Source organism: Bufo gargarizans, chromosome 4, assembly GCF_014858855.1.
Source record: "Bufo gargarizans isolate SCDJY-AF-19 chromosome 4, ASM1485885v1, whole genome shotgun sequence".
NCBI classification, from domain to species: domain Eukaryota; kingdom Metazoa; phylum Chordata; class Amphibia; order Anura; family Bufonidae; genus Bufo; species Bufo gargarizans.
In genome coordinates, this window is record NC_058083.1 from 477667991 (window position 1) to 477692542 (window position 24552).

At 45.3% G+C, this 24552-nt stretch overlaps 1 protein-coding gene and 1 long non-coding RNA gene across 2 annotated transcripts in view; one reads left to right on the top strand and one right to left on the bottom strand.

Moving 5' to 3' along the window:
* Positions 1–835, top strand: part of OAF (out at first homolog) — a 30941-nt gene extending 30106 nt beyond the window's left edge. Inside the window, exon 5 of the mRNA XM_044289823.1 lies at positions 1–835. Coding sequence (XP_044145758.1) covers positions 1–278 — 278 coding nt within the window. The 3' untranslated portion in view covers positions 279–835.
* Positions 512–24552, bottom strand: part of LOC122934396 — a 27546-nt gene continuing 3505 nt past the window's right edge. Inside the window, exon 2 of the long non-coding RNA XR_006388661.1 lies at positions 512–1027. This is a non-coding gene — a long non-coding RNA (uncharacterized LOC122934396). The remainder of the gene's footprint in view (positions 1028–24552) is intronic.

Here is a 24552-nt window from a genome sequence, read left to right on the forward strand (position 1 = left end):
GTGTGGACGGCTCAATGTTTGAAGTCCTTCCTCAGACGTCGTCGTCCCTTCCTCTTCTGCACCCCTGCAAGGACTGTTCTCACGACTGGAAAGCCTGCATCTGCTCCTACCGTCTGAGCCTAGAATGGATTCCCTGTAGCCTGAAATACTGCAAAACTCGGGATTCCTCTGGCAAGACCACGTCTTACAAGTGCGGAATCCGCAGCTGCCAGAAAGGGTACGTCTTCCACTTCTACGTGACCCAGAAGCAGCTCTGCCTATGGGACGAAGAGACCTAGACCGGACCGAGCTCCACGCCAGCGCGTCAGGACACGGAAACAGGACCACGGCTTCTTGAGATCCAACAAGTACATTTGCCTTAAAGACCTTTTTATACTGTGAAGTTTTAGGATCTTCTAAGAAGTAGATCTACGCACATCTACCTTCCATTTTGCTTTTATCTTAAGGCTGAGAAGAAAGCGTCTTCTCCATATTAATTGCACAATCACTGAACCTTCTCAGCACACTCATGTGCCTTACCACGAATATCCCTTTTTTTTTTTTTTCTTACACCCCAGAAGATGGACTATTGTAGGTCTCCAGTAGGACATGGTGAAGAAAACCAGTATTAAAGGAACTGTGAACATCTGGGAATGGTTTAACCCTTCCTTTGCCAGGAGGATCTTACATTTTTTATTTTATTTTTTTACATAAGTTTTTTCTGGTCCTGCCGGCAACAATGGTTTAAACGTCCCAGATTCTCCATGTGCCTTCTTCATTCTATATAATGTATTTTAATATAGTTCTGATATTTTTGTATGAAGATGCCTCTTTTTTTTTGTATCATCAAGTCCAGAACAGAAAATCTTTTGAACAAAGTATTTATCATTTGTAAAAGAAATAAAATGATTTTGAGAATTGCAGTTCATTCCAATCCTGTAAGAAATCCACTCGGAAAGTACCGCTCCGAGGGAACGCATTGTCCGTGATGTGACAGATGACATCCAGATGTCTCCTTCCTTACCTTCCTTCTTGGCTCGAGGAACGGCTTTTAAAAAAAAAAAAAAAAGAAACATGATTTTGTGATACTCTGTCAGGGAATGTCTGTGCTATTTGTGTCTGTGTGCGGCCACCCAGTGGTTGAGTTGGGAATTGCAGCCTAACAGGCATATTAATATCATGTAGCAGCTATATTGCATTGAATTTCTATCATTAGAAACTGGTGTCCTTGAAATTTGGGGAAAGTTAAGGGTGGAGACATCTGTAGGTTGCAGCATGTGCCAATGAGGCATCTGTTGTACATGATTGTTTTAGGGTAATTTTGTGGAAAACTGTGAAAGGTTGGAGGAGGGAGATCATGAGCAACGGTAGTGAAGCCTTGTTTCCTTGCACACGACCGTATGTATTTTGCAAAAAATATGGATGACGTCCATGTGCATCCCGTATTTTGCGTAACGGAACAGCTGGCCCCTAAGGGCTCACTCATGCACGCGCTTATTGGTCGGCCATTCCGTGCATTGGGGACCGCAATTTGTGGTCCAAAATGCACAGGCAACAACCCAGGCGGATCCAGACCCATTCAACTTGAATGGGTCCGTGATCCATCTGCACAGCAAAAATTCCGTAGTGCTTCCGTGGGGTTCCGTGCCTCCGTTCCATACCGAACCTTCCCGATTGCGAACATATACAAGTGAATGGGGTGCGGGGTGCAAATGGCCGGTGCCTGTGTATTGCGGACCCACTGTTTGCGAGCCGCAATATGGGCACGGCCAGCACACGTTCGTGTGCATGGGCCCTTATTGAACAGTCCTATACTTGTTCGTAATGCGGACAATAATAGGACATGTTCTATTTTTTTGCGGAACGGACATACGGAAATGGAATGCACACGGAGTAACTACCGTTTTTTTTTTTTTTTTTTTGCGGACCCATTGAAATGAAAAGTTTTTTTTTGCGTATGCAGAACCAAACACTGAAAGAAAATGCATTCATGTGCATGAGGCCTAACTGACAAGAGTGGCAGACCGACTAAGGGCACTTTCACACTAGCGGTTTTCTTTTCCGGCACTGAGTTCCGTCCTAGGGGCTCTATACCGGAAAAGAACTGATCAGTTTTATCCTCATGCATTCTGAATGGAGAGCAATCCGTTCAGTTTGCATCAGGATGTCTTCAGTTCAGTCGTTTTGACTGATCAGGCAAAAGAGAAAACCGTAGCATGCTACGGTTTTATCTCCGGCGAAAAAAACTGAAGACATGCCTGAACGCCGGATCCGGCATTTTTTCCCATAGGAATGTATTAGCGCCGGATCCGGCATTCAGAATACCGGAATGCCGGATCCGTCGTTCCGGCATGCGCATGCGCAGATCGGTAAAAATGCGGAAAATGTACAAGACGGATCCGTCCTTGCAATGCATTTGTGAGACGGATCCGCTTTCAGCAAGTGTGAAAGTAGCCTAAGCACAATAGAAAAACGGATCCGTCCTCCATTGACTTTCAATGGTGTTCAAGACTGATCCGTCTTCCTTCCTGGCCCTGTAATCCGGTGCATGCACTGGTGAGTTTTGGCACATGCACAGTACATCTCAGTCGGCTTTCCCCCCATGCTCCGACATTCTGATCATAGCATCGGGGAAAGCTGAGTGCACATTCACTGATGTATGCGCAGGATTACAGGGCCAGGCAGGAAGACGGCGAGGATGGCTATCACTCAAGTGGAGGGTGGATAAGGGGGAAAGATGGACCAGGGGGCTAGGCCGGCCCTGCGGTGCGCTGAGCTGCTCATCAGGGTATGAAAATAAGCTGCATGTTTCTCAAAACGTGTCCATGGATGTTTTACTCAGCATGATCAACCCTAAGGACACAACCAGGCAACGCACCCACGCTGAAGACGAGTATGGCTCAAACTAAACTAATGAAGGCACACTATATAGGCTACTTTCACCCTCGCGTTTGGTGCGGATCCGTCATGGACCTGCACAGACGGATCCGTTCAGATAATACAACCGCATGCATCCGTTCAGAACGTATCCGTTTGTATGATCTGTAACGTAGCCAAGACGGATCCGTCTTAAACACCATTAAAAGTCAATGGGGGACGGATCCGTTTTCTATTGTGTCAGAGAAAACGGATCCGTCCCCATTGACTTACATTGTGTGTCAGGACAGATTTGTTTGGCTCAGTTTCGTCAGACGGACACCAAAACGCTGCAGGCAGCTTTATGGTGTCCGCCTCCAGAGCGGAACGGAGCCAAACTGATGCATTCTGAGCGGATCCTTATCCATTCAGAATGCATTAGGGCAAAACTGATCCGTTTTGGACCGAGAGCCCTGAACGGATCTCACAAACGGAAACCAAAACGCCAGTGTGAAAGTAGTCTTAGTCGGTCTGCCACTTTCGATACCATGCAGCTGATAACAATCAACAGATCGTTATTCCATGTCCTGTGAATCCATCACCAGTCCCAAGAACGATGGTCCCATTCCCTGTGTGAATGGAGTGACAGGTTCCGACAGGACCCCTTTCTTGGAATTGGTGGAGACCCCACAAATTAGATATTAATTTATAACCTGTCCTGCGATTAGATGAGAAAACTTTTTGGGCACAACCCCTTTAAAGGAGTTATCCCATGAGTAATGTAAAAAAAAAAAATGAAAATCAGACATCATCTAGTACAGGACAATCTCTTTCTAACAAACCTAGAACCAGCCCTGTACCTCACATGGGTCCAGAGATCTCCACATTCATGCCTCTGCTAGATTTATTTCAGTCTGCCATTGTGTGTCATTTCTGCTGCAGCTCTCCCCCTATCACAGCTCAGGGTGTGTGTCCTTTCTGCTGCAGCTCTCCCCCTATCACAGCTCAGGGTGTGTGTCCTTTCTGCTGCAGCTCTCCCCCTATCACAGCTCAGGGGGTGTGTCCTTTCTGCTGCAGCTCTCTCCCTATCACAGCTCAGGGGGATGTCCTTTCTGCTGCAAAGGACATCCGCCTGAGCTGTGATAGGGAGAGAGCTGCAGCAGAAAGGACACCCCCCCTGAGCTGTGATAGGGGGTATCACAGCTCAGGGGGCGTGTCATTTTTTCTGCAGCTCTCTCTATCACAGCTCAGGGGGGGTGTCCTTTCTGCTGCAGCTCTCTCCCTATCACAGCTCAGGGGAATGTCCTTTCTGCTGCAGCTCTCCCCCTATCACAGCTCAGGGGGTGTGTCTTTTTTTCTGCAGCTCTCTCCCTATCACAGCTCAGGGGGATGTCCTTTCTGCTGCAGCTCTCTCCCTATCACAGCTCAGGGGGATGTCCTTTCTGCTGCAGCTCTCTCCCTATCACAGCTCAGGGTGTGTGTCCTTTTTTCTGCAGCTCCCTCTCTATCACAGCTCAGGGGGATGTCCTTTCTGCTGTAACACTCTCCCTATCACAGCTCAGGGGGCGTGTCCTTTCTGCTGCAGCTCTCTATCACAGCTCAGGGGGGGGGGTGTCCTTTCTGCTGCAGCTCTCTCCCTATCACAGCTCAGGCGGATGTCCTTTCTGCTGCAGCTCTCCCCCTATCACAGCTCAGGGGGTGTGTCCTTTTTTCTGCAGCTCTCTCCCTATCACAGCTCAGGTGGATGTCTTTTCTGCTGCAGCTCTCCCCCTATCACAGCTCAGGGGGATGTCCTTTCTGCTGCAGCTCTCTCCCTATCACAGCTCAGGGGGATGTCCTTTCTGCTGCAGCTCTCTCCCTATTACAGATCAGGGGGATGTCCTTTCTGCTGCAGCTCTCTCCCTATCACAGCTCAGGGGGATGTCCTTTCTGCTGCAGCCCTTTCCCCGTAGGGCTAGGTTCGCAATCTGCCTGTTTCCCCAATGCGTTTTTTTAATGACTTGTTCTGTAACACAGTTTTGGGTGCAGAATTTTCATTCCTGGCCGTTTTCTGTGTAGAATCTGCATAAAAAAACGGACAGGACACTTCTTTTTTCCGCAGTGTAGTTTTAAAAACCACATACGAAAAACCACTGCGCAGTATGGATTACCTTGCAGATTCTCCTTTGAAATCCATAGGGAAGTTCTGCGTGCATTTTCGGCAAGGATTTTTGGTGTAGAATCGGCACCAAAATACTGTCCAAAATCCCTGTCCTTGTCCAAAATAGCGTGAACCTAACCGAAGTGTCACGGCTTCTAACACAGCGGTCAGCAACCTTTGGCAATCCAGCTGCTGTTGAACTCCCAGCATGCACATTTTCTTGGCAGTTCTTGTAACTCCCATAGAAGTGAAAGGAGGATTCTGGGAGTTGTAGTTTGAGAAGAGCCGGAGGTTGCTGATCCCTGTTCTAACAGAATATAGGACTGGAGGCAGTTGATTTAAACTGAGCATGTGCGAACGGAGGAATGAGGAAAAGAACAAACAGCAGGTGGCGCTATACAGGTGCATTTGATGGAATAGCTCACTGGCGATGCAATTACAGATGTATTCAGATCCAGCTGCTGGTTTGAAAACTGTGGAATATTTTTTCCTTGGACAACCCCTTTAAGGGGAGCCAGACAATGGCATTACCCATTGGAAATCGACATCCCATCGACACTACTAAAAACCTTTCTCTGCTTTTTTTTTGTAAAAATACTGGACCGTAGCGCCAAAGGCTGGTGTGAACAGTGTCAATGTCTTATGTTTCCAGTACAAGCCTCGTTCGCAGCGCTGCAAGGAGATCGGATAAGATGGTCATCGTTTTTGTGGTCAGAGGAATGTGGGGGGGGGGGCTGCTGTCTGGGGGAATGTAGATTAAAAACAGAATTTTTACTTTGGGATTTTTTAGTTTCTGTGACATGTTTAGCATAAAAAGCACCACTTGTGAAACGTCTCGCTCTTGGTGTTTGCACTATTGCCTATTATCATTCATTATGTAACACACCTTATAGGGGTATTCTCATCTTAGACAATGGGGGCACATCGCTAGGATATGCCCCCCACCTCTGGGACCCGCACCTACAAGGAGAACGGAGCCGGGGAGAGTTGTGGCTGGAGGACCCCGGGGTCCGTCCACCACCAGGCGCAGCTCCCCGCCTCTCCCATTGAAGTGAATGGGAGCGCACCGCGCATGCGCATGCCACCGCTCCCACTCATTTCTATGGGGCCGACGGAAATAGCCGAGCCAGCGCTTGGCTATTTTCGGCGGCCCCATAGAAATGAACGGAGGGCGGATGCGCAGTGCGCCCTCCTCAACTTTCTCCGCTCCGTTCTCCTTGTAGACCCGCACCAATCCTAGCGACATGCCCCCATTGTCCAAGATGGGATAACCCCTTTAAAGAGGAGCTGTCCCCTCTCCTGACATGTCTGCTTTAGTAACTGCTTACATTCCCCGTGTAATGACAGTTATGGAGAATCTATTCTTATTGTTCTGTTCCTCTATTATTCCTGCTAGAAGTTTCTGAATGAATTGCCAGTAGTCTGCAATAAAGATCCATGTGGGTGTTACCAGTCTGACACTGGCAGTGTCCGACTGTGCAGGGACAACCCCCTAGTGGTGACACCCAGGTGGACCTTTATTTCTATACTTCTAGCAGGAATAATAGAGGAACGGCACAACATACAGTCATAAGAATAGATGCTCCAGAATTTTTATTACAGGTGAAGTGAGAGGTCCTCTTAAAAGTGGCCAAACGCATTAGGCTAAGGGCTCATTCACATACAAATTGTGGCATTTTTTTTACCACTAAGAAATGCTGTAGAATGCACTTACGTTAGGGGCTCATTTACTAATTGATGTACGCCAAAGGTTATTTGCACCGCAATCTGCGACTTTTCCCCGCTCACATCAGGTCTAAAAAAGGGGGCAGGGCCGTCTCATTTAGCATTTCTACACCTGTTTTAGACCTCTTGCACACGAACGTATGTTCCGTTTTGTTGCGGACCGTATGCGGAACCATTTACTTCAATGGGTCCGCAAAAAAAAACAGAAGGTACTCCGTGTGCATCCCGCTTCCGTAGGTCCGTATTTCAATTCCGCAAAATGCACGCGGATGTCATCCGTATTTTTTGCGGACCGCAAAATACATACAGTCGTGTGCAAGAGGTCTTAGGCATAGAAAATGGTCTAAATGTGAGACAGCAAGGAAGCTGGCATACATTTAGACCGGCGGTGGATGCGCCGAAGTATTGGAGAGGACGGCGCCTCTACATAACTGTAGCGCAAGGGTCTTAATAAATGACCCCCTTAGTGGCTTTATTTATTTATTTTTTAAACAAATGTGTGGATGGCGTTTTTGGAAAAATCCCAAATAAAAACCTAGCTTTAACGTGCTGCATTATGAAATCAAATCACAAAAAATAATAATTGAGTAGACGTTCGGATAACATCTGGATCTGGAGTTTGGGGGGGGGGGGGGTGCACCAAACTCTTCAGCTGCAACAAACTCACTAAAAGCACCAAAGTGCTGCAAAAAACTATAAAATACCTATACGAATCCACCCCAAAGTTGATCAAATCAGGGTACTTTCACACTTGCGTTGTTTGATTCCAGCAGGCAGTTCCGTTGCCTGAACTGCCTGCCTGATCAGTCAAACTGTATGCAAACGCATGTCATTTTTCTGACTGATCAGGCATTTTTCAGACTGATCAGGATCCTGATCAGTCTGAAAAATGCCTGATCAGTCAGAAAAATGCATTGCAATACCGGATCCGTTTTTCCGGTGTCATCAGGCAAAACGGATCCGGTATTTATTTTTTTCTAATTTTTTAAGGTCTGCGCATGCGCAGACCGGAAGGACGGATCTGGCATTCCGGTATTTTGAATGCCGGATCCGGCACTAATACATTCCTATGGAAAAAAACGCCGGATCCGGCATTCAGGCAAGTCTTCAGTTTTTTTTCGCCGGAGATAAAACCGTAGCATACTACGGTTTTCTCTTTTGCCTGATCAGTCAAAATGACTGAACTGAAGACATCCTGCTGCATCCTCAACGGATTGCTCTCCATTCAGAATGCATGGGGATATGCCTGATCAGTTATTTTCTGGTATAGAGCCCCTGTGACGGAACACTAAGGGCTCTTTCACACCTGCGTTCTTTCTTCCGGCATAGAGTTCCGTCGTCGGGGCTCTATGCCGGAAGAATCCTGATCAGTTTTATCCTAATGCATTCTGAATGGAGTGAAATCCGTTCAGGATGCATCAGGATGTCTTCAGTTCAGGACCGGAACGTTTTTTGGCAGGAGAAATTACCGCAGCATGCTGCGCTTTTTGCTCCGTCCAAAAATCCTGAAGACTTGCCGCAAGGCCGGATCCGGAATTAATCCCCATTGAAAGGCATTGATCCGGATCCGGCCTTAAGCTAAACGTCGTTTCGGCGAATTACCGGATCCGACGTTTAGCTTTTTCTGAATGGTTACCATGGCTGCCGGGACGCTAAAGTCCTGGCAGCCATGGTAAAGTGTAGTGGGGAGCGGGGGAGCAGTATACTTACCGTCCGTGCGGCTCCCGGGGCGCTTCAGAGTGACGTCAGGGCGCCCCAAGCGCATGGATCACGTGATCGCATGGCACGTCATGCATGCGCATGGGGCGCTCTGACGTCATTCTGGAGCGCCCCGGGAGCCGCACGGACGGTAAGTATACCGCTCCTCCGCTCCCCACTACTACTATGGCAACCAGGACTTTAATAGCGTCCTGGCTGCCATAGTAACACTGAATGCATTTTGAAGACGGATCCGTCTTCAAATGCTTTCAGTTCACTTGCGTTTTTCCAGATCCGGCGTGTAATTCCGGCAAATGGAGTACACGACGGATCCGGACAACGCAAGTGTGAAAGAGCCCTTAGCCGGAAAAGAAAAACGCTAGTGTGAAAGTAGCCTTAGACAGTTCCGACCAAAACAAATATTTGGCTGGTGAATCTTAACGACAAACGATCATATCAGGGGACTGATAACAGTCATCACCCACAAAGAAGACGATTGTCTTGTGACAAAACCACAAAAGAGACGCCTGTGACTTTATACACTCCCAACATGTGGTGTTCTGTCGCCATCTAGTGTCCATTTTGTAATACTTGACAGGTGACAGTGAGCTGCTGCAGCATGTGCGCTCTGATCGGCTTCGGGTATTTGGTAGATTGGAGCTCTTGTAAACTAAGAAATCTCATTTCATGACATCGTTTTGTGCAGTTGTAAGGCGCGGTGTTCCTTAGAGCGTCTTCCACTTGTATAAATTGTAACCACAACTGCACCGAAAGCTACAACTGCCTGCTGCTCAAAAAGTACCTTTCACCTCTCCTGACGTGTCTGTTTTAGTAAATAATTATATTCCACCTGAAATGACAGTTCTGGAGCATCTTTTCTTATGACTCTTTGTTCTGTATTTCCTCTATTATTCCTACTAGAAGTTTATGGCTAAATTCCCAATTGGATGTTACCACTCGGAGTATGTTCCCGTGCTGACACTGTTAGACAAGCAGGATGGTAGCACCTGGTTGGTAATATATTCATAAACTTCTATTAGGAATAATAAAGGAACGTACGTTTATAAGAATAGATGCTCCAGAACTTTTATGACACGGGGAATGCAAGAAGTTACTGAGACAGGCATGTGACTGGTCCTCTTTCAAGGCATTGTCCCAAGATTTAAACGTATCCCTTATCCACAAGGTAGGGAGATACAGTCATGTGAAAAAATTAGGACACCCTTTGAAAGCATGTGGTTTTTTGTAACATTTTTAATAAAAGGTTATTTCATCTCCGTTTCAACAATACAGAGAGATTAAAGTAATCCGACTAAACAAAGAAAACTGAAGAAAAGTCTTTTCAAGATCTTCTGTAAATGTCATTCTACAAAAATGCCTATTCTAACTGAGGAAAAAGATAGGACACCCTTGCCCCTAATAGCGAGTGTTACCTCCTTTGGCTGAAATAACTGCAGTGAGACGGTTCTTGTAGCCATCTACCAGTCTTCGACATCGGTCTGAGGAAATTTTACCCCACTCCTCAATGCAGAACTTTTTCAGCTGTGAGATGTTTGAGGGGTTCCTTGCACATACAGCCCTTTTCAAGTCACCCCACAGCATCTCAATGGGATTCAAATCTGGACTTTGACTTGGCCATTCCAGGACTCTCCATTTCTTCTTTTTCAGCCAATCTTTGGTTGATTTACTAGTATGTTTTGGGTCATTGTCATGTTGCATGGTCCAGTTCCGCTTCAGCTTTAATTTTCTAACTGATGGTCTCACATGTTCTTCAAGCACCTTCTGATACACAGTAGAATTCATCGTGGATTCTATGATGGTGAGCTGACCAGGTCCTGCTGCAGCAAAGCAGCCCCAAACCATGACACTTCCACCTCCATGCTTCACAGTTGGTATGAGGTTCTTTTCTTGGAATGCTGTGTTTGGTTTACGCCAAACATGTCCTCTGCTGTTGTGTCCAAATAATTCAATTTTGGACTCATCTGTCCAAAGAACATTATTCCAGAAGTCCTGGTCTTTGTCAACTTTATCTTTGGCAAATGTCAGTCTGGCCTCGATGTTTCTCTTGGAAAGCAAAGGTTTCCTCCTTGCACACCTCCCATGCAAGTTAAACTTGTACAGTCTCTTTCTGATTGTAGAGGCATGTACTTCTACATCAACAGTAGCCAGAGCCTGCTGTAGTTCTCGAGATGACACTTTAGGGTTTTTGGAGACCTCTTTTAGCATCTTGCGGTCTGCTCTTGGGGTGAACTTGCTGGGGCGACCAGTCCTGGGCATGTTGGCAGTTGTTTTGAAAGCCCTCCACTTGTAGACTATCTTCCGGACAGTGGAATGGCTGATTTCAAAATCTTTTGAGATCTTTTTAAATCCCTTCCCAGACTCATAGGCTGCTACAATCTTTTTTCTGAAGTCCTCTGACAGCTCTTTTGCTCTCACCATGGTGCTCACTCTCACTTCAACAGTCAGGAGCACACCAAACTAAATGTCTGAGGTTTAAATAGGGCAAGCCTCATTCAACATGCAGAGTAACGATCTACTAATTATGTGCACCTGGTGTGATATACCTGTGTGAGATCTGAGCCAATTTAAGAGGGAATACATGTGAGGGTGTCCTATCTTTTTCCTCAGTTAGAATAGGCATTTTTGTAGAATGACATTTACAGAAGATCTTGAAAAGACTTTTCTTCAGTTTTCTTTGTTTAGTTGGATTACTTTAATCTCTCTGTATTGTTGAAACGGAGATGAAATAACCTTTTATTAAAAATGTTACAAAAAACCACATGCTTTCAAAGGGTGTCCTAATTTTTTCACATGACTGTACATTTCAGATCCGTTCGAGCATGAGAACAGGGGTTACATGTTTGCATTCTATTCATTTTTTACAGCGCATGGCTATCTCCAGCCGTCCCATAGCGATAAATGGAGAGACAGCGCACATGATCAACTACAAATCCATTCATGCAGCGGGGGGACAGGACCTCCGTTCTCATGATCGGTGGGGGTCCTAGTGGTTAAATCCCCACCTGTCACACACTTATTTCCTATCGTGTGAATAGGGTGTAAAGGGAGTCTGTCAGCAGTTCTGACCATGCTAAACTGCATTAGACAGTATTAGATAGGGGCCAGGGAGAGCTGGGTAAACATACCTTTTGTGGAGCTTTTATAATAAGGAGTAGTGTAAATATGAAGTTTTATTCTGCCAGATTCTGCTACTGCAAGTGCCCTGGAGGCGGAGCTTCAATGTAAAATAATGTCTACATTGAGCTGTTTCATAAACCACTTGCAAGAGCAGACCCTGGCAGAATAAAACTTACTAATCACACTACTTCTGTTTGTTCTGCTCTCTCCAGCTCCTACCTAGTGCTGTCAGTAGTTTAGCATCATAAAAACAGTTGACAGACTCTTTAAATCAGGGGTGCGCAACCTTTTTTGGTCTGGCGGCCGCATTTTCACATCGCACTATTTCAAGGGGCCGCAAAAAAAAAAAAAAAAAAAGTTAATCAGCGCTTGTTTGCATCAGCCTATTACACAGGCTGATGCAAAGTGAATGGGGAGGAATGATCACTACCAGTTATTCCTCCCTCATTCCTGATTTTACAGGGGGGGATGTGCTGACGATAATTGTACATCTTTCATCCTGATAAAATATGCAAATCAGCCGACAAACGAGTGATTCCTTGTTTATCGGCTGATCAGCGGCGCAGTATACCGGGCAGATAGCAGGAATCAGCGTTTCTATGAACACTTGTTCCCACGTATTGTCCTGAATATCGTGAATATTGTCCGGTTTACATAGTCACTTGTACCTCTCCAGGCAATGACGGGCCTCAGTGGGGATGTGGCCACAAGTCACTCATAGAGAGGTGCTCCGGGACCGGAAGATGGAGACGGCGAGAGCAGCACGGAGCAGGAAAGTAGGACTCTTCTGTGTCAGGGACCATGCTGCAGGAACTGGTTAAAAATCATTTTAACTAGGAAACTCCTTTAAGTGGCGACGTTTCCTTCCTGCCTCCTATTCACAAATGAGCGCTTTACTTCGCTGCAGAGGACGGCGCTCACTGGTTATTACCGCCTCCTGCACCCCTAGATATACTGTAGGTGCCCTGCAATAACCAGTAAGCATTTTCCCTGACGGCTCACGCACACGGCCATTGTTTTAGTCCGCATCTGAGACGCATTTATATTATTTTTTTCTGTGGCTTGGAAGCGGGCCCATTCACTTCAACGGGGCCGCAAAAGATGCCGACAGCACTCCGTGTGCAAAATGCAGAACACACTTGGCTGGTGTCCTGCGGACCAAAAGAAAAGGTACGGTGGTGTGTATGAGGCCTGACTAGCCTGGAAAGCACTTATTGGTTAACCCTTTAATGACCAGGCCTGAAAAGGCCTTAAAGGGGTTGTCCGAGTTATTTTTTTATTCTTTCTATGTTCCTAACTAAGCAAATGTAACAGCTTTCCAATTCACTCACTTTACCTCCAGTGGCTGGTTTCTCAGATTTCACTGAGGGTCACATGACCTGTGATGTCAGCTTCTCTCCCTGTGCTGATAAAGGTGTTTACAAGCCTGTAAACCAGACTGTGCTGGCCACGCCCCCCCTTCACTGCCTTCTACTCTCTCTCTCTCTCTCTCCCCTAAGATTCTTAACCCCTTCAGCTGCACAGACTGGCTAGCTGCAGCAGGCAGTGAGGAGACAATGCTGGGCACAGGATCTGACAGACTAGAGAGAGCATTGCACAAGAAGGTAGGGGGAAGATCCTGTGTGTATTAGCAGTGTCATTATACAGCTGGGACTACATACAACATGCTGCAGTCTCCCAGCACTCAGGGCAGCTCTTGTATCCACTCCCTTAGCAGTGTCATTATACAGCTGGGACTTGTAGTCCTACACATACAACATGCTGCTGAGTCTCCCAGCAGGCAGACATGTCACTCAGGGCAGCTCTTGTATCCACTCCCTTAGCAGTGTCATTATACAGCTGGGACTTGTAGTCCTACACATACAACATGCTGCTGAGTCTCCCAGCAGGCAGACATGTCACTCAGGGCAGCTCTTGTATCCACTCCCTTAGCAGTGCAGGGGGAGGGGCACAGATTGCTTTTATTGCATGTAAACAAAGGGCCAGAAAATAACCAGGGAAATGAGGAAATATATTATTTGCATAAAACTTGCTTAGCTCAGTTATATATCAGATTTTCAGTGCTATATAATTTTTTTTATAACTCGGACAACCCCTTTAACCGCCTCCGGACCGCCTAACGCAGATCTGCGGTCCGCAGGCGGCAGCACTGCGCACAGTCACGCATATACGCGTCATCTCGCGGGAGCCGTGATTTCCTGTGAACGCGCGCACACAGGCGCGTGCGTTCACAGGATCGGAAGGTAAGAGACAGGATCTCCAGCCTGCCAGCGGCGATCGTTCGCTGGCAGGCTGGAGATGTGATTTTTTTAACCCCTAACAGGTATATTAGACGCTGTTTTGATAACAGCGTCTAATATACCTACTACCTGGTCCTCTGGTGGTCCCTTTTGTTTGGATCGACCACCAGAGGACACAGGTAGCTGTGTAAAGTACCACAAAACACTACACTACACTACACCCCCCCCCCTGTCACTTATTAACCCCTTATGAACCCCTGATCACCCCATATAGACTCCCTGATCACCCCCCTGTCATTGATCACCCCCCTGTCAGGCTCCGTTCAGACGTCCGTATAATTTTTACGGATCCACGGATACATGGATCGGATCCGCAAAACACATACGAACGTCTGAATGGAGCCTTACAGGGGGGTGATCAATGACAGGCGGGTTATCACCCATATAGATTCCCTGATCACCCCCTGTCATTGATCACCCCCCTGTCAGGCTCCATTCAGATGTCCGTATGATTTTTACGGATCCACGGATACATGGATCGGATCCGCAAAACACATACGGACGTCTGAATGGAGCCTTACAGGGGGGTGATCAATGACAGGCGGGTGATCACCCATATAGATTCCCTGATCACCCCGTCATTGATTACCCCCCTGTAAGGCTCCATTCAGATGTCCGTATGATTTTTACGGATCCACGGATACATGGATCGGATCCGCAAAACACATACGGACGTCTGAATGGAGCCTTACAGGGGGGTGATCAATGACAGGCGGGTGATCACCCATATAGATTCCCTGATCACCCCCTGTCATTGATCACCCCCCTGTCATTGATCACCCCCCTGTCATTGATCACCCCCCTGTAAGGCTCCATTCAGATGTCCGTATGATTTTTACGGATCCACGGATACATGGATCGGATCCGCAAAACACATACGGACGTTTGAATGGAGCCTTACAGGGGGGTGATCAATGACAGGCGGGTGATCACCCATATAGATTCCCTGATCACCCCCTGTCATTGATCACCCCCCTGTAAAGCTCCATTCAGACGTCCGTATGATTTTTACGGATCCACGGATACATGGATCGGATCCGCAAAACGCATACGGACGTCTGAATGGAGCCTTACAGGGGGGTGATCAATGACAGGGGGGTGATCACCCCATATAGACTCCCTGATCACCCCCCTGTCATTGATCACCCCCTGCAAGGCTCCATTCAGACATTTTTTTTGGCCCAAGTTAGCGGAAATATTTTTGTTTTTGTTTTTGTTTTTTCTTACTAAGTCTCATATTCCACTAACTTGTGTCAAAAAATAAAATCTCACTCACCATACCCCTCACGGAATCCAAATGCGTAAAATTTTTTAGACATTTATATTCCAGACTTCTTCTCACGCTTTAGGGCCCCTAAAATGCCAGGGCAGTATAAATACCCCACATGTGACCCCATTTCGGAAAGAAGACACCCCAGGGTATTCCGTGAGGGGCATATTGAGTCCATGAAAGATTGAAATTTTTGTCCCAAGTTAGCGGAAAGGGAGACTTTGTGAGAAAATGCAAAAAAAATAAAAATTTCCGCTAACTTGTGCCAAAAAAAAAATAATTCTATGAACTCGCCATGCCCCTCATTGAATACCTTGGGGTGTCTTCTTTCCAAAATGGGGTCACATGTGGGGTATTTATACTGCCCTGGCTTTTTAGGGGCCCGAAAGCGTGAGAAGAAGTCTGGGATCCAAATGTCAAAAAATGCCCTCCTAAAAGGAATTTGGGCCGCTTTGCGCATCTAGGCTGCAAAAAAGTGTCACACATGTGGTATCGCCGTACTCAGGAGAAGTTGGGCAATGTGTTTTGGGGTGTCATTTTACATATACCCATGCTGGGTGAGAAAAATATCTTGGTCAAATGCCAACTTTGTATAAATAAATGGGAAAAGTTGTCTTTTGCCAAGATATCTCTCTCACCCAGCATGGGTATATGTAAAATGACACCCCAAAACACATTCCCCAACTTCTCCTGAGTACGGCGATACCAGATGTGTGACACTTCTTTGCCGCCTAGGTGGGCAAAGGGGCACATATTCCAAAGAGCACCTTTAGGATTTCACAGGTCATTTTTTACACATTTCAATTTCAAACTACTTCTCACACATTAGGGCCCCTAGAATGCCAGGGCAGTATAACTACCCCACAAGTGACCCCATTTTGGAAAGAAGACACCCCAAGGTATTCCGTGAGGGGCATGGCGAGTTCCTAGAATTTTTTATTTTTTGTCACAAGTTAGCGGAAAATGATGATTTTTTTTTTTTTCTTACAAAGTCTCATATTCCACTAACTTGTGACAAAAAATAAAAAATTCTAGGAACTCGCCATGCCCCTCACGGAATACCTTGGGGTGTCTTCTTTCCAAAATGGGGTCACTTGTGGCGTAGTTATACTGCCCTGGCAATTTAGGGGCCCAAATGTGTGAGAAGTACTTTGCAATCAAAATGTGTAAAAAATGGCCTGCGAAATCCGAAAGGTGCACTTTGGAATATGTGCCCCTTTGCCCACCTAGGCTGCAAAAAAGTGTCACACATCTGGTATCGCCGTACTCAGGAGAAGTTGGGGAATGTGTTTTGGGGTGTCATTTTACATATACCCATGCTGGGTGAGATAAATATCTTGGTCAAATGCCAACTTTGTATAAAAAAATTGGAAAAGTTGTCTTTTGCCAAGATATTTCTCTCACCCAGCATGGGTATATGTAAAATGACACCCCAAAACACATTCCCCAACTTCTCCTGAGTACGGAGATACCACATGTGTGACACTTTTTTGCAGCCAAAGTGGGCAAAGGGGCACACATTCCAAAGTGCACCTTTCGGATTTCACCGGTCATTTTTTACAGATTTTGATTGCAAACTACTTCTCACACATTTGGGCCCCTAAATTGCCAGGGCAGTATAACTACGCCACAAGTGACCCCATTTTGAAAAGAAGACACCCCAAGGTATTTTGTGATGGGCATAGTGAGTTCATGGAAGTTTTTATTTTTTGTCACAAGTTAGTGGAATATGAGACTTTGTAAGAAAAAAAAAAAATCATCATTTTCCGCTAACTTGTGACAAAAAATAAAAAGTTCTATGAACTCACTATGCCCATCAGCGAATACCTTAGGGTGTCTACTTTCCGAAATGGGGTCATTTGTGGGGTTTTTCTACTGTCTGGGCATTGTAGAACCTCAGGAAACATGACAGGTGCTCAGAAAGTCAGAGCTGCTTCAAAAAGCGGAAATTCACATTTTTGTACCATAGTTTGTAAACGCTATAACTTTTACCCAAACAATTTTTTTTTGCCCAAACATTTTTTTTTTATCAAAGACATGTAGAAAAATAAATTTAGCGAAAAATTTATATATGGATGTCGGTTTTTTTGCAAAATTTTACAGCTGAAAGTGAAAAATGTCATTTTTTTGCAAAAAAATCGTTAAATTTCGATTAATAACAAAAAAAGTAAAAATGTCAGCAGCAATGAAATACCACCAAATGAAGGCTCTATTAGTGAGAAGAAAAGGAGGTAAAATTCATTTGGGTAGTAAGTTGCATGACCGAGCAATAAACGGTGAAAGTAGTGTAGTGCAGAAGTGTAAAAAGTGGCCTGGTCATTAAGGGGGTTTCAGCTAGCGGGGTTGAAGTGGTTAATAACCAGTCACTTTTTTGTGATTTAGCTCACATGGTTCAAACACTTTTTTATTTTTTTGGCAACCAAAAAAACATTTGCAGCTTTTTATTACATAATATAGGGCTTTTTAGTATATTTTTGGGGGTTTTATTAGGGGGGAAAAAATTTTTTTTTATAAGTCATTTTTATTCAAACTATCGCTCATTATTTAAATATGCAAATTATTATAATTAGTTACCTATATGTGTTGGATCGTTTTATTATACAATATGTGTAGTTTCACATGAATGGGGTGATAATTGAAATGGTTTTGGTTGGTGTGGGCAGTTTTTTTCATTTATGTATATTACTATTTTTTTTTTTTTTTACTTTTTTTATATATTTCCGCTACAAAAAGACCTTTGGGGGACACTGACTTTTATTTTGCACATTTTCCTGTTTTTGTACTTTTTTTTTATCATCACTTTATTTTTAAAATATATTTTTGCCACATAATATGACAGTAAACAATTTTTCCTTTTTATATTTTTTTTTACTTGTATTTTATTTATTTATTTTTACATCTTTTTGCAAAAATTTTATTTTCTTGTAAATTTTGTTTTGTTAAAAAAAAAAATAAAATTCTTTCTTTTTTTTTTATACATTTTTGCAGCACTGTATGTCCCCCCCAAGAGGTCTTTAAAACACAATTTTTTTTTACTTTTAATATATATATTTGCCACATAATTTGTCCCCAAAAGGTCCATAAAAGACCTTTGGGGACACAGACTTTTTTTGGGCACTATTTCCACTGTAACTGGAGCATCCAAAAGAAGCCCCCGTTACAGGGAAAACCAGCCTGCTGGGGGGGGGGGCTTTGTACAGGGCAGGGCTGGTGAGGTTTTGCAGTCCTCTGCCCCTGACACCCGGCGACCACGCGATTGCTGGGTCTAAACTGCACAGTGTGCCGCTCACCTGTGTGAGGAGAAGGCAGAAGCTCTGATACGCATCTGCCTTCCCTCAGGTCTCGTGCTGTCTCTGACTGCTACAGTGCGGGAGCAGGAGCTGTAAGGATCCATCGTGCGACGCTGCGGGCAGAAACACAGATGATCGCACGATCAGCTGTGTTTCTGTCCAGGATGACGAGGGCCATAAACCGTGACTCTGGGGGCAGCATGCGGCCCGGGGGCCGCAGGTTGTGCACCCCTGCTTTAAATCAAGGAACAACCACTTACATAAGAAAGGGTTGGCCAACACCTGCATCACCAAAGTATGCCAAAAATACACTCTTTTGGCATATGCCGTGTCAGTGAAGCCCTATGGGTGCCAGTGCATATGCCGAATGTACACTGCAAGAGTAGTGTGTGTTGAGGGGGTTTATCCAGGACTTTGATACTGATGGCGTATGCTCAGGATAGGTCATAATATCAGATTGGCGGGAGTCCGACTGTAAGGACTTCTGACAATCAGCTGTTTCAAGAGATCTCTGCAGTCTCTTAACAGCTCACCAAGCACAGCGCCATCCAGTCTACAGTGGTGGTGCTTGGTATTGCAGCTCAACCCCTTTAATCTGAATCTGATATATTGGTGTAGCCTCATTTGAACACAAGTGACACTGACTCCTCAAAATGATGTCATCCCAATGATCGACTGTGCAGTTTTCCTTCCCAAAATACTGATATATGGTACCTGGGCCAGCGAGGAACCTTCTTATATCTAGCGCATTTAGTTCTTATTGCCCTGATGCCTTCATGCACCCTGCTGGCATCCTACTACTAGAAACAAATGTGTGATCCACTTATCCTAAAGCAGAAATGCTCCATGAGGCCTCACACACGGCAAAGCCATCTGCACAGGACCTGGTTCCAGAATGGCCATAGACCCTACAGGGATATTTCCCGATGGGCCGATGTCCAGGGGCCTTCCTCACGGCTGCCAGCTGGGTACATAACAATCTGATGCTCAGCATTAAAGGGGTATTCCTATCTGAGACACTGAAGGCATATCGCTAAGATATGTTCTCATTGTCTGATAGGTGCCGTTATCTATATCGAGAAAGGAGGACCCCGGGTTTCCCTGGGTCCAGCCACCACAAAGTGCTCTCCCCATAGAAGTGAATGGGAGCGCGCTGCACTTGCGCGGCCACTGCTCCCATTCATTTCTATAGGGCCGACGGAAATAGACGAGCCAGCACTTAGCTGTTTTCGGCGGCCCCATAGAAATGAATGGAGGGCGGCTGAGCATGTGCAGTATGCCCTCCATAACTTTCGGGGTTTCATTCTCGATATAAGTGCGTGTCCCACCTCTGCCAATATGCCCCCATTGACTGAGTATGTGTATCATTCGTGATACAGTATTTGGTTCTGCAGGGGCGGTATCTTGTGCTGCATTATGGTATTGCTGCCCGCCCTACTTCTGGTGGCCCTGCCTACATGTGTTGCCCTCCCTTATGTCAATTTGACCCCCACTACCACATGGGGACACTTCTATATATTTTTTTTTCCCGGGCCACTTTAAGTTCCCAGTCTGCCCCTGCCTGGTGCCCATCATTGGTCTTTTGTTCCATCACACAGCTATTCTATTCTATTCTATTTCTATTTTTGCAGATGACACTAAGCTATGTAGAACTGTACAGTCTATGGAAGATGTCCACAAACTACAAGCTGACTGAACACTCTGGGTGATTGGGCATCAACTTGGCAAATGAGGTTCAATGTGGACAAATGTAAAGTTCTGCATCTTGGTAGTAATAATCTCTGTGCATCATATGTCCTAGGTGATGTAGCACTGGGAGAGTCACTTATAGAGAAGGGTTTGGATCTCCTTGTGGATGGTAAATTAAATAACAGCATACAATGTCAACCAGCTGCTTCTAAGGCCACCAGGATATTGTCATGCATTAAACGAGGCATGGACTCGCGGGGCAGGGATGTAATATTACCACTTTACAAAGCGTTGGTGTGGCCTCATATAGAATACACAGTCCAGTTCTGGGCACCAGTACATAGAAAGGAGGCACTGCAGCTGGAAAAAGTACAGAGGAGAGCGACTAAACTGATAAGGGGCATGGAGGGTCTTAGTTATGAAGAAATATTAAAAGAATTTAATGTATTTAGTCTTGAGAAGAGACGTCTAAGGGGGGACATGATTAACCTGTACAAGCATATAAATGGGCGATACAAAAAATACGGTGAAAAACTGTTCCATGTAAAATGTGCTCAAAAGACAAGGGGGCACTGCCTCCGACTGGAGAGGAAAAAGAAGTGTCAAAGTTTATTTACTGTAAGAACTGTGAATCTGTGGAACAGACCTCCTCAGGACGTGGTCACAGCAGGAACAGTGGACAGTTTCAAAAAGGGTTTAACGGAATTCTTAAAACTAAGCAACATAAATGCTTATGAAAACGTGTAGAAATCTGAGTCTCACTTCCTTCTGGGATTCGCATCCCCACATATCCCTTGGTTAAACTTCATCGACTTATGTCTTTTTTCAACCGTATTAACTATATAACTATGTAACAGCTGCAATGAAGTGACACTTGTGTAAAAAGAGTCATACGGGGGTACAGTACAGGCCCCGAGATGTCTCTGGGTGACTTATTAGGATGTGGTCACACGGTTTAAAATAAGAGGCAGAAAAAAAAAATCTGCCTCTAAAATCAGATTGTTTTCCAAGCTGATTTTGGAGGCAGATTTTGGCATTATACGCTCTTTTTGGCATTAATTTGGATTCTGACAACTGTTTTCTTTCTGCTTCGCACGGATTGAATAGGATATTTTAGCGCTGATTCTGCCGGAAGACAGGACAGGATGCGGTTTTTTTACCAGCTTGCTGAAGAAAATCACTGACAGCTTCCATTGAAATCAATAGGCAGATTTGAGGCATTTTTCTAATTTTACATCGGGTGCATGGGGTTTACTGAGAACCATGGTAAGATTATGTCATTAACCCCTCAGTGGCCAGCCTGTTTTGGGCCTTGATGACCAAACGTTGTTTTTTCCTTCATTTTTTCGTCACATTCCACGAACTATAACTTTTTTATTTTACTGTCTATGTAGCCGTATGAGAACTTCTTTTTTGCGGGACGAGTTGTAGTTTATAGTGGTGCCATTTTAGGGTACAAATAACTTACTGAATACATTTTTTAACTCTTTCTGGGGGATGGGAAAAACATCAATACTGCCACTGAGTTTTTATGTTTTAAATTTTGTGGTGTTGATTTTTCGGCATAGGTAACATGAGAACTTTACTCTCTGGGTCACTCCGATTACATTGATACTATATACTTACAGTTTTATTTTACGTTTTACTACTTTTGCACAATAAAAACATATTTGTTAAAGAAGAAAATGTTTTTGCATCGCCGCATCCCAAGGGCCATAATTTTTTTATTTTTTTTCTTCCTACGGAGCTATCTAAGGGCTTGATTTTTGTAGGACGACTTGTCATTTTAATTGGTATTATTTTGGGTTACATAACACTTTTTGATCTCTTTTTATTCAGTTTTTTTTTGCTGGTGAATAAGCAAAAAGCAACAATTCTGGCATTGTTTTTTGATTAGTTTTTTTTTACAGCATTCACCGTACAGGATGTGTAGTTTGGGAAGTTACGGACACAGTGATACCAAATATGTTAAGGGGATTTTATTTTTGTATTTTTTTTTTAAATGGAAAAAATGAGTATTTTTTCAACTTGGAATTTTTTTATTTTAATAAAACTTTTTTCAAAAAATGTAGCCATTTAAAAGTACCACAGGAGGCCTATAATAGGCAATATTTTCATTGCTTCTATAATTCTCTTGTACTGCTTATGCAGTAACAAGAGAATTACACTGTCAGTGTTATACTGACAGTCACCAGCAGGCTGCGCCAGAGAGGCATGGTCTGCTAGGATACTGGGCAGCGGAGTTTAGGTTCTAGGCCATGATTAGCCCCTAGACTGCTATGTAAAGATGAGCAAAGTTATCAGATATTCGATTTGGCTGCTTCGCCGAAGTTCACAAAGAAATTCAATTTCTTATTAATTAGGCCTCATGCACACGACTGTTTGCTTCCGCGTCCGTTCTGCCGATTTTAAAGTTTCAGGTGCGGACCCATTCATTTCTATGGAGCCGTTGAAAATGCGGATAGTGCACCGTTTGCCATCCACGTCAGTGATCCGTGGTTCCAGTCCGTCAAAAAAATATAACCTGTCCTATTATTTCCGCGAAAAAAAACGGTTTGCGGAGCCATTCAAGTCAATGGGACCGCTAAAAAACGCGGAGGCACACAAGATTGTCATCCGCGTGTCCGTGTCCGTTTTATTCCTATCATTTGCATAGCAAACCTGTCTTTTTTTTACATTCCTTCATGTCTGGTGATCCTCCAAAAATAAAGGAAGACACACGGAAACGGATCACGGAACAACGGAACCCTATTTTGCGGAATGGAACACAACAACGGTCGTGTGTATGAGGCCTTATTTTGTCACAAACCGCATTCCATTGTATGTAACGGGCGCGATCACAGGGAACGACGATCGTGCTTCCACCCCGTCAATGTATCTCTCAGAGGCTGTGATTGTGGCATCTGACAGTCACATTGAGACCCTTCAGGCGTTAATGAGGGGTTAAAAAACTACATACCCAATCCATCTTCATTGAAGAAAACGCGCCAAATCCCACACGCTGACATCACATGGTGACGTCATACGTCAGTGCACAAGAGATTTGGCGCATTTTCTTCAATCAAGATGGCCGCGACGGTCTCTCCCAAGCAAAGGGATGAGGTGAGTATGGTTTTTATTTACCGCCATTTCAGGAAAAATGTATTTGTTACCATGAAGCAGCAGGAAATTCGGATTTGTGGCAAATCAAATTTTTCCTGAAAATCGTCTCAAAGTCAATTCATTTAACTTCGATTCGCTCAACACTACTGCCATGCCAAGACATCAGCACCCCACAATGTAATTTGCGGGGTGCCGATAAGAGACAGTGGGAGTCCGTTCCCTCTGTATACCGCAGCCACTATTGGCCACTGCATCTAAGCAGATAAACAGTCCAGATCAGAACTTCTGCCGGTCCAGGCTGTTGGACCAGGAGTGCAGCTCTAATGTAAAAGTTGACCCCCAGTCTCCAGAGACTCCCAGGTTGTGATCAGGTTGAATGCTGATCAGTTGCTGGTCAGTGCGCACTGGCGCAGAACTTGTAGTGAAGCTAGGAATATAGCCAAGGGTTGTCAATGTGTAACGGTACTTTCACACTTGCGGCAGGACGGATCCGACAGGCTGTTCACCATGTCGGATCCGTCCTGCGGCTATTTCGCCGTGCCGCCGGACCGCCGCTCCGTCCCCATTGACTATAATGGGGACGAGGGCGGAGCTCCGGCGCAGCACGGCGGTGCACGGAGAAAGGCCGCCGGACTAAAATTACTGCATGTCAGGCTTTTTAGTCCGGCGGCTTTCTCCGTGCACCGCCGTGCTGCGCCGGAGCTCCCCCCCCGTCCCCATTATAGTCAATGGGGACGGAGCGGCGGTCCGCGGGCACGGCGAAATAGCCGCAGGACGGATCCGACATGGTGAACAGCCTGTCGGATCCGTCCTGCCGCAAGTGTGAAACTAGCCTAAGATGGAGAAACAGCTCATACTGTTTCTGTACACATTACTTTATTAGAACTGTCATTCTGCATTTTGCCACAAGAGGCCGCTGTTTCCCCACACAGCTAACATACTGCAAGTAATTGAATATGCATTGAGAGGTGTGGTTACTAGCTGGAGAAGAACCAGAAAATGACTCGGCAGACATGTTTTGCAGAGACAGGAGCTGGAAGGCAGCATCTATCGACATCCAGGCGTCAGTGAGACCTGGAGTGGCCAGAGTCACTGTTGGAGGTGACTGATGACTGTCGGCAATCCAGATGTCGTACAGGAAAGAGAGGATCGGTTCCCAGAAGGCTGGAAAAGCTGTGGGACGGAGCTACAGACTCTGTAGGGCCTTATTGTGGATGGACAGACTTCTTATTTGGTTTAAGTCCCCATCGGATAAAGAACAGACAAGGAGCGTACATAGAAATCATTGGGCCCCATAGCAAGAATCTGAATTGGGCCCCCTACCCTGGCTCATCCCACCTCCTGCCCTGGCTCCTCCCATGCCAC